Source organism: Anopheles aquasalis, chromosome 2 (genome assembly GCF_943734665.1).
Source record: "Anopheles aquasalis chromosome 2, idAnoAquaMG_Q_19, whole genome shotgun sequence".
Classification (NCBI taxonomy): domain Eukaryota; kingdom Metazoa; phylum Arthropoda; class Insecta; order Diptera; family Culicidae; genus Anopheles; species Anopheles aquasalis.
Window position 1 is genome coordinate 25777501 of NC_064877.1, and position 10000 is coordinate 25787500.

At 55.0% G+C, this 10000-nt stretch overlaps 2 protein-coding genes across 2 annotated transcripts in view; one reads left to right on the forward strand and one right to left on the reverse strand.

Annotated features, from left to right (window-relative positions):
* LOC126573414 (uncharacterized) overlaps positions 1-1188 on the forward strand; it is a 2127-nt gene extending 939 nt beyond the window's left edge. The window contains exons 3-4 of the mRNA XM_050233509.1: positions 113-581; positions 664-1188. Coding sequence (XP_050089466.1) covers positions 113-581; positions 664-1125 — 931 coding nt within the window. The 3' untranslated portion in view covers positions 1126-1188. The remainder of the gene's footprint in view (positions 1-112; positions 582-663) is intronic.
* The window catches only part of LOC126573413 (uncharacterized), a 70475-nt gene that overhangs the window by 5609 nt on the left and 54866 nt on the right, over positions 1-10000 (reverse strand). Inside the window, 6 exon segments of the mRNA XM_050233507.1 lie at positions 1196-1287; positions 1359-1709; positions 1802-2175; positions 2254-2331; positions 7252-8002; positions 8083-10000. The exon segment at positions 8083-10000 is cut by the window's right edge and continues 787 nt beyond it. Coding sequence (XP_050089464.1) covers positions 1196-1287; positions 1359-1709; positions 1802-2175; positions 2254-2331; positions 7252-8002; positions 8083-10000 — 3564 coding nt within the window.

The following is a 10000-nucleotide window of genomic DNA, read 5'->3' on the forward strand; positions in this document are numbered from 1 at the left end:
TCTCTCTCTCTCGCTCTTCTGATAGCCAACCCTCCGCATCATGTGGTTGACGGCATCGGCATCTCGCTCTCAAATTCTCGCTCTCAATGCTGTCGCAATTCTCTTTTCCCAGCCTTATCTACTCCTCGGAGGTACCATCGGATCTGCTCGTCCTGGAAGATCTGACCGTGCGGGGATACAGTGTCGAAAATCAGGCGCTCGGCCTGACCCTCGACCAGAGCCGGATGGCACTGGAGAAGCTCGCGTTCTTCCACGCGGCTAGCGCCCTCATGCTGACCGAGAACACGGCACCGAACGGGGTGTTTGCAAAGTTTGCACGCGGAACCTTCCACAAGGAACACCAGGATCGGCTGGGTCACTTCCCGGACGTGATGGCGACCGTCCTGGAGCTGGCGGGCGAGTTTGGGCTCGCCGCCGAGTTGACTGAGAAGCTGCGCCTGCTACCACCGAAGACGCTCCAAAAAGCGACCGAAGCGTACGAGAGTGACTTCCGTGGGTTTAAGGTGTTGAACCACGGGGACTTTTGGACGAACAACATCCTGTTCCGGTACCAGGGCAAGGAGCTCGTTGATGCACTGTTTGTAAGTTGAAGTGCGCGTCTTTTCGCCCCTCATTAGCACAGGAAGCTCGATTCATCTTCATCCGGGTCTCGTTGCTCGCCAGGTTGACTTCCAGAACTGTGTCGTCGGTTCACCGATCATCGATCTGGTGTACTTCCTGGCGTCCTCGCCCGCTTACGATGTGCTGCAGAAGCACCGGGATGAGCTGGTGTTTGTGTACCACGAAACGCTCGCGCTGCTCCTGCAGAAGCTCGGTTACAGTAAGCCCATCCCGCGGTTGATGGATCTGCAGGTGGAGCTGCTGAAGCACGGATCGCTGCAGGTGATCTACGCGCTTACCGTGTCCCCGTTCCTGCGCACCAAGGACGCCCAGAATACGCCACCGATGCAACCGACCCTGCACAATCCGAACCAGAAGCTACCGGGCAACGATGTGAAGCAGATCCTGCGTGCTCACGCGCCCAGCATCGTCGCGCAGCTGCGTGGCTTCCTGGTGGTGGGGTTGCTCGATTGGGGTGCCACGGAGAGCAAGATCAAGGGTCTCATGTCACGCTTTCAGCGTTAGGAGCACACGCGTGCCCTTCTTCTGAACCGGAAAACTGAAATACAATCATCGCCACCGGCGGGCTACTTACATTTCACAATCTCCAGATCATCGAGCGCGATCTTGGTCAGGTATTTGTATTTGTTTGTGTCGAGTGTTGAGGCCACACTGCCGGGACAGGTCCTGGAAGAGCGGGGAAAGGGAAGCAGAATGTTTAAGGGAAGGGGACGGGCGAGGAGACACCCCCGGCTTACATGTTCGTCTTGCGTATCGTGCCGCTCCTTCGCTTGATGCTCGTTATCACGAGCAGATCGTTGAAGAGGAAGAACCCGCGCTCCTTGCGCGTCACCTGTCCGGACGGCATCGAGACAAGGTCGAACAGCAGGAAGGCCCGATCGGGCGTCACGAGATCGTTCATGCCCTCGATCACACCCTCGAGCTCGCGCAGTGCCGTCTCGCGCTGCCCATTCTCGAGCGCTTCCTTTTCCTTGCAGTTCAGAAACATCAGAATGTCGTGCACCAGCTTGAGCGCCTCCTGGAGCGGTTTCTGGTCCGGGTGGGCCACGTCCGTGTGCTTGATCAGTCTTGTGAATATCAGCTCGTAGCTGGAAGGGAGGAAAATGAGTTGAAAAGAAAAAAAAACAAACACAATCGGTGCTGGAGCAGCAACGACCGAGCCGGGGGCGCAACGACGTACTTGGGAAACTTTTGTACCGGCTTGATCAGCAGGTTGTCCAGCGACAGTTTACCCTTGTGCTCCCGGGCCATCGCCTCGAGAAAGCGGGCAAAGGCCGGGCACTTTTCCCGCGCACTTCGTATCGCATCCTTTGCCCGGTTCCAGTTGTTCACGAACGCCGTGTACGTGTCCAGGATGACGGGGCGCGAAAACACATCGACGAACGCATCGCCAATCATCTGCAGCTTGTCCCACGAGTCGAGCCGGCGGCGCAGTTCCTCCAGGAAGCGCTCGTGTATGTTCAGTATCGCCGGTACCATGAAAAAGATCTCGTCCACCGTCTGCACACCGACCAGGCCCGCGTTATCGGGTGACTTTAGCTGGTTTAGGTATTTCTGGGACGAAAAAGACGGGAGAAGCTCATTGTAGTGATGAACCAAGAGCGTTCAAAGAACGGTAGTAGTAATACTTACCAACACAATCGTCTGCAGTGACTCCACGTACGACTTCTCGGTATTGAACAGCTCCACCACGACGTGTGTTCGTGTATCCTGAAGGAAAAAGGGAAATGAGAGTCATTGTTCGCGGGTGGGAAGGCAGAAAAGTGGATGATGGGCGGAACCTGCGGCACCACACTGATGTGCGAAACGGTAAAACCGATAACCGAATTAAAATCTCATTCCCGTTAAAAGCTTTTCATGTCGCGGTAATTGAATTTCCTTTCAAACATAACAGCACCAGCAACACGCTGGTTGCTGCTGGTGGCACCCAGGGATGGTCTTAGGGGTGGTTGTGGTTGAAGTTGATCGAAGGACGGAAGGAGCTGGAACCCGCCCTCCTCCCCCCCGGGGGGTTGATTCTGGGCAGCTTGCTGATGAACATCGTCGTACCACCCCCCCCCCCCCCCCCCCCCCCCATTGTGTGCACGCTGGCATACTGGTACAGGAAGACCACGTTCCTCCAGGAAGTGGCGAAACTTTTGATTTCCCTTTTAAAGTGAAAACCCCCTCCCATTTGCACACATCCCCCCCTGTCCCCGGCCGTCCAAACGACCAAGGATGGTGACCAACGAACTCCTTCAAGCAGCAATCAAGCTCGTGCACGTGGAGTGTACATGGGAAGGACCTTCCACTTGATGTCTTATCAAACTGCAAACACCAACCACTGACACCACACCGGCCATGAAGGCCAGTGCGATTATTAGCATCGCTGGCAACCAGGCAACCAGCAACGGCAGCAGCATTAACAGCAGCAGCAGCATCGTAGTAGCACTTGTTGCGCACTCACGCTCATCGTTCACCCCTCCCCGTCCCGTCAGTGGTTGGTATCGATACCACACTCCGCCTGCATCGATGACCTACATCGCTACTGTTGCTGCTGCTGCTGGTCCGGCGGTGTGGCCTGGGGGATATGATTGTCCATCGTATCAGCGCCATTTGTGTTGTGTCGCTCTTGCTTCCTCCCATGTATCCTTTGTAGGTTTTTTTGAAAGGGGGACCCGTAAGGGGGCGGTATGTGCGATGGAAAGGATGTTATAAATAACGCGCATCACTCCCATCCACACCACGACGGCGAAGGCGACGACGACCTTCACGAGTCTCGCCATCGCCCATCGTCGTCGTCGTCGTCGTCGTCTGCGTCGCTTGCCGTCTGCCCGTGACCCGTGGTCACCTCCCACGGTAACCCACCGCCCCCCCGCCCATGCCACTTACATTGTAGCAGCTGATAACGTTGTGCCACATGGTGGTTTCCGAGACGGACTTGGGAGTGCGTTCCGGATCGTCCTCCGAGTCGGAGCAGAAGTTGAGCGGCATCATGGCGGGTTTTTCCTCTTTAATTCACACACAAACAGACACACACATACGCCAACAAACTGGCTCCCCGTTTGGGAGGGCACTTGGCACTTGGTCCTTAACACCACCGCACACCGGCCGACAGCTGTTGTGGTTCTGGAGATGCGGGAACGACTAACTTGCAAAACACTTCACCACTATCCGCTGGCAAACGTTGCCGGAGTCCATTTCTTCTTCTCAGGGTACGTTGTGGGTGTCTAGGTGGAGGCTAGGCAAACGGTACGGTACGGGCCCCCGGGAGCAACGCAGGATACGCAGGTGGCAGCAGGTGTGTTCCATCTTCCACGTCGCCGTCGTTGGCGTCTTTGCTGCTAATGGAATCGTCGCCGCCAGAGGAAACAACAGCATCAGCAATGGCAGCAGCAGCAGTCGTCGTCTCGTGGCAATCACGGGCTATGGTTAGCACACACATGCACGCACACAACCCACCACCACCCACCCCACGTAGGAATGCTGTACGCTTTTTCCTCGGACCCTGCGCTGCTGCTCATTCAACAGAGAATCAGAATCTCGCTCATGTAACTCGCTTCCCCACCCCGCGCACGACCTGGCTGCTGCTGCTGCTACTGGAACTTGCCGCTTCCATTTACAGAACTCGCCGTGATACTACCAACGCACGAACCCTCACACATACACACGGACAGGGATACGGCGACGGTAAGTGGAAGTGTTTACAGACGAATTTGCATCTCGAACTGATGCTGCTGCTGCTGCTGCTGCTGCTGCTGGGCTACTGCGAGGAGATTTGGTTTTGGTTGGTTGCGCCGGATTTCAAAAGAGATCCAGCGAGATTCGCTGTCACCGATGCTCACTTGCGCTTCACATGCGGACACCCGGAGCAGCACCGGATTGATGTTCCACTGCTGCACCTCGCATACAACGACGAGGAACCGTTTTACCGCTTCCTACGATTCGCACGTGTATGCCAACAACAACTCCACAGCCAGCACAGCCAGCACAGCGTCGCCCAGCCATCGCAACGAATGCGCAACGAAAGCAACTTGCAAACGTAGTAGTCGTTCCCGTGCACTGGTATGCGAACGGGAATGGCGGCCGCCAATGAAACGCGCGGAACTGCACGGAAGTGTTGTTTTGCAGCGGTGGGCTCAGCGTTGGGAGGCGAAATTGTGCGAGGTCAACGTTGAATTATTCTCCCCCGCCCTTCGCACCAGAACCACCGTAAAAACCAATCCTTCTCGGGTGCGACACGACCAGCCGCGACACCGCTCGCCTTCTGGCGGGTTCAAGCGGCGGAACGAAATCGAACGGCCCTCGCACACTTGCGCTACGAGCAACACCTGCGGGAAAACTGCGTGAAAAACAACCCTCGCACCACACTCGAGAAACGGGAGCTGGCTTCCACCGGAATGGGTTAACTCTCTCGCTCTCTCTTTTGCTTCTTCTTTCTCTCTTTAGCTTCCGGTAGTTTCTCTTTCCATCCGCATCTCACCACGCTCCGAGTACGTCTTAGTTCGACCCGTTCCAGGATCGTCCTTCAATTTTTCCTCTCGATTTTCAGCATCGATCGTTCACAAACACCAGCAAGCGGCGAGTGCTGTGATCGTTTCGCGTGGATCTCCCTTTGGAAGCTTCTCGCAACCCCTCGTCTACTAGATGGCGATTATGAGATTGGTGATGATGCTGTGGCCGAAGCGAGATGGAGGCTTTTCTCACCACTCACTGGATCGGGGCAACTGCTCACTCCTCAGCATCAATTCTGGGGAGCAGCAAACATTTCCTCGTTCAGCATTTGTTTAAATTGCAACACGAACGCACGAACTGAAGAAATCGGAAAGCATAGACGCCATGCGATGAGAGAAAGAGTCTGAGTAGCCGGCTGACCAGCAAGCAAAGAAAAGCTGCACCAAAACTGTGCGATTGTATGTAGAGGCGTACTTGTTGATTGTACGCCAGCCAGCCAGCCAGCCAGGCAGTTTGGGAAAACATTGCGACTGCGCATGTGGCGTTCGCTTGCATTCGTGAGAACGGCACGACAAAAACGGTCAAACCAAAACACTGCCACTTCTCGCCGATTACCACCACGAGCGCACACGTGGAAAACTCACCACGGACACCAGGGGGACGTTATCTGGTGGTGAATTGCGATTTACAGGGTGAAGAGAAGGGAGCGGGATGAGAAAAGCGAGAATTATTTACATCGATCGTTGATGTTGTGGTGGCGATACACACGCCAGCTTTTACATATTGAAGGAAACTTGATCTAAATCAAACAATCAATCAAGTCAAGTCAGTATCGCGATTACGATAGCGATGGAGGCGCCAACGATGAAGGCGTCAACGATGGAGGCGCCTAAGATCGACCTGACGGCAGCGCCCTCTGTTCGATTTGTTCACAATGATCGAATTGTCGCTTGCCCTCCTCTCTAGCAACAACTCTGCACCTGGTAGGGACCAGATTAGCGACAAACTGCTCCAAAATCTACCCGTCGCAGGGAAGAAACGATTGTTGCGACGCTTTAACGATATGATGGGAGTGCAGTGAGGTTAAAGTAATTGCCAATTTGCAACGCAGCAAATTTCCTGCAGAGCATGACGCATACAGACCCATTTCTGTGCTGTCATGCTGTCCAAAAACTGTTTGAAAAGATGAGCCTCTTCCGTTTGGACATTTGGCATGAATCTAAAGGCCTCCGGCTTGTCCAACACCCAATTTAGTTTTCGCAAAGGCAAAGGGACCAATGATTGCTTAGCGGAGCTACTTGTTTCGGAAATCGAGCCGCGGGCGTGCGTCGCATCGGATAGCGGGCAGGCGCCTTGTTTATAAGGTCAGCTAATGATCTGAGCTCATTGTTTGGTGTTTAGTGGTGCGCTCGGTTCATGCTTGGCCACGCGCTGCGCAGTGAATTAGACCGAACAACCGGTTTCGATTTTCGGGCGCGAAAGGTGGTTGTTTCACTCGCAAAGTACGATTATTATTGACCGTTTGCGGCACGAATTAAAGTGCATGCATGCATAGTAGAGAAATTCTCCATGAATCAACGGTCGGGGGGCGAGTGCAACGTGAATCACTGAGTTTAGAAGTAACATCACATTTTGATAGACAGAATTTACGGACATTCTGTCTGTTGCGGCCTCAAAAAAAGTTATTAGAATACATCACCATATTCCATTTGATTCCAATCGAAGAGGCACACTTTTGAGAGGTTGGTTTAGAACAGGAGTGAGTTTGATACCTCATATTAGCATGCGAACCGCAGAAGAAAGCATAAACCATTCCGCGGGCCATTTCACCACATAATTTGGAGGTGCATGGCTTTATTAAATTTGCTTTTTCCCACCGCTCCAAGAGACCCAAAACCAAAACTGGTCGCCGCACAGGGAATTGGAAATGATTTAACTCCGTTGCTGATGGAGGCGCCAGGTGACCGGTAAAATTTCAGACTTTCAGGGGTTTTGTTTTTAATAGCTTTTTAAATGTGAATATTGAAATGTTGAAAATATGATTCTTCATTCGAATCCGTACCATTATGATCCGTTTAAGCACTACAGTAGCTGCAAGTTCACTTCATCAAATCCCTTCGACTGTCCTCTTGACTTTTTAAATCAAATGCACACTTTGCGATGCCCCGATAGTGCGTTCCCTCACCGGTCACTTACCAAACAGTTCAAAACAGCCGAGGGTAACGCATTGCCAGCGTTCGGTCCCGGGCTGCCCGTTGTCGGTGTTGCCGTCGCCGTCGTTAGCTGCTCGGTAATCAGCTTCTCACTCGATCCCTTCAGCAACTCGGCCAGCAGCTCCGGTGAAGCGGACATTCCCTTCGCCGTTCCGAGCATCTCGGGCGTTTGCAGCGTTCCGATGCTGCGTTCCGACGGTGTGCGACTGTTCTGGGACAATCGTACAACCTCGTCCAGGCTACGCTTCGGTTGTTTATCGCTTGCACTCGAGCAACTGCGTTTGCTGCCGCCACCATGATGCTTCTCGTGCAGCTGCACTCCTCCACTACCTTCCGAGGCCCGCTTCGAAATCTTCTCCGACGCCGCATGATGGTGACTATCGAGTGAGAACTTTTTGCCACCGAGCCCCGGACCGCCACCACCACTGCCAGACTTTTCCGATCGATCCGAGTCCGTACTACGCTGCTCGATGTGGCTAAGGTGTCGCCTGGATGCAGCGGAACCACCACCACCACCACAGCCACCTCCGGTCGAGTGTGACGATGAGTCGGACAGTTTCGAGGGGCTGGAAGCGGTCCGGACGTGCGTCGGAACCGGCAGATTGGCACTCGTTTTCCGTGGCTTTCCCGACGCCTTACCACCACCGGTGTGCCGATCGTTCGTTTCATCCATCGATTGACTACCGGCACCGCCCCGGCTTCTCGTCGTCGACACACTCGTCAGTGATCCATGGCTAGAAAACGGAAATGTAGTATAATGAGTTCCCGTGGGGACACCACCCAGCACACCCCGTCCCGTCATTCCCGGGCTTACCTTTCGTTGCGTGTCAGCTCCTCGAGAATCTCGTTGTACTGCACCTTGGCCGTCGGTTTCTTCATCTCCGCCTCCAGCATCTGACCGTACGGGCCCCGGAGGGGCCGTTTCGAGTAGCGCTTCAGATCGGCCTCGGTGCCAGCACCCGGCGCCGGTGAAGCGCTGGTACGATCACGGGACGACGCACGATCACTCTCACAATCCGACACCGAGTCCGAGCGCAGGAAAACGGACTTGAGCGAACGGACACCGGCCGGAGCCGCGGATGCCGATGTTAACGGTAACGTATCGTCCTTCTCGTCCGAGCTCTGATACGTCAAACTTTGTCGCCGATGGCTGGACGTGGCGTCACCTTTTACCGGCCAAACCGGTGCGCTCCTTCCGGTGTCCGAATCCGGTGTCGTCGGATCGAGCCGATAGCGACCGTCCGGTGAGTAGGTGTCCGGCCGTTCCGTACCATCTTTCATCATTCCACCACCACCACCACTACCACCACCATCCTCACGGCCACTTAAATCGGTGAAACTTTCACCGCTCAGCTCCAAACTGGAATCCTTCTCGTTGCGGACCTTCTGCGTCCAGCTGGTGGCCGGTCGATCCTCACAAGCAGACCCAGTGACCGATGATGGTGAAGCGACTAGCACGGTGCCATCTCCACCCGTGCCATCCGGTTCCAGTTCACTCCCATTCCCGTCGATCGCCGGCCACTGGATGTAGATACCTTTCCGGCGCGACTTCCGTGACTCTAGCCGTCGCTTCTCGTCCATCTCGTTCGAATGGCGACTGCTGGGCGTGTCCCCACCGGCATCCTCGTTGTTACTGTGCCGTTTCCGGACCTCGACCACCTCCACTACCTCGCTGCCATCATCCAGCACGACCGAAACCTTGTGCTGGGTGCCGGTGCTAACACCGGGAGTTGTACCACCACCACCATTGCCACCTCCCCCTAAACCATCGACAATCGTCGTGAACTCGTTGCTTTCCGGCTCGGTACAGATGATCGAAACGGGCGGTGTACAGAAGAGGCCATCGACATCCTCCGACAGATCGACACTCTCGAGGGGCTCGATAATTTGCGGTGGCCTCGCGATTGTGATCTTCTCCACTGGCAGTTCCGACTCATCATCCTCCACTTCCTCTTCCTCTTCGATCGAGGAAGATGATTCTGGCATCGATGCCGATGGCGCGGTCGGCAGCCCGTCCACGATTGCACTCTCGTTCACCTCCTTGATGCTACCGAGACAATCCTGGAACTTGCCGTACTCCGTCATCGATGCATCGATCCACTGTTCCGACGGTTTGGCCGTGCTCCACTCGCTCACCACACAATCGTAGACCGGCACCGGGATGAGGCAGGTTGTGGCCTGCTGTAAACATTCGTCATCTTTCGACAGTGAACAGGGCGTAATCGGAATACCCTCCTCGACCGGTGGTTCCACCAGTTCCATCTCCGATGCTTGCCTCACGTTGATGCTGGCCTGGGCGGGGTTCACCTTCATCGTCACTGTCGCCTGTTGCTCATCGGCCGGGGGAGGAGGAGGTGAAGGAGGAGAAGGATTCTCTACATTCTCGACGTGTTCCGCCACCGGATCTTCGACGATCGTTTCGATGTCCGAGTTGCGGTTCGAAGCGAGATCTTTACCGTCGAGCCGCTTCAACCCACGATCGTCACACGACAGTCGACCGAAATCGTCTGCCAACGGGATGAGGTTAATGCTCAGTTCCGTCTTTTTGATCGTCAGCTTGGCCACATCGGTATCGGTGTCTGTGTAGCGAGCCGTCGTCGTAGGACCACCGCACAGTTCCGTTGGGCTACAGCTACGCGTCGATTCGAGCTTCGGTTCGTCGCCCGCGATCGCCGAAGAATCCTTGTTACCGGTGCTACCCTTCGATGACAGCAAACTGTTCTTGAGTGCAC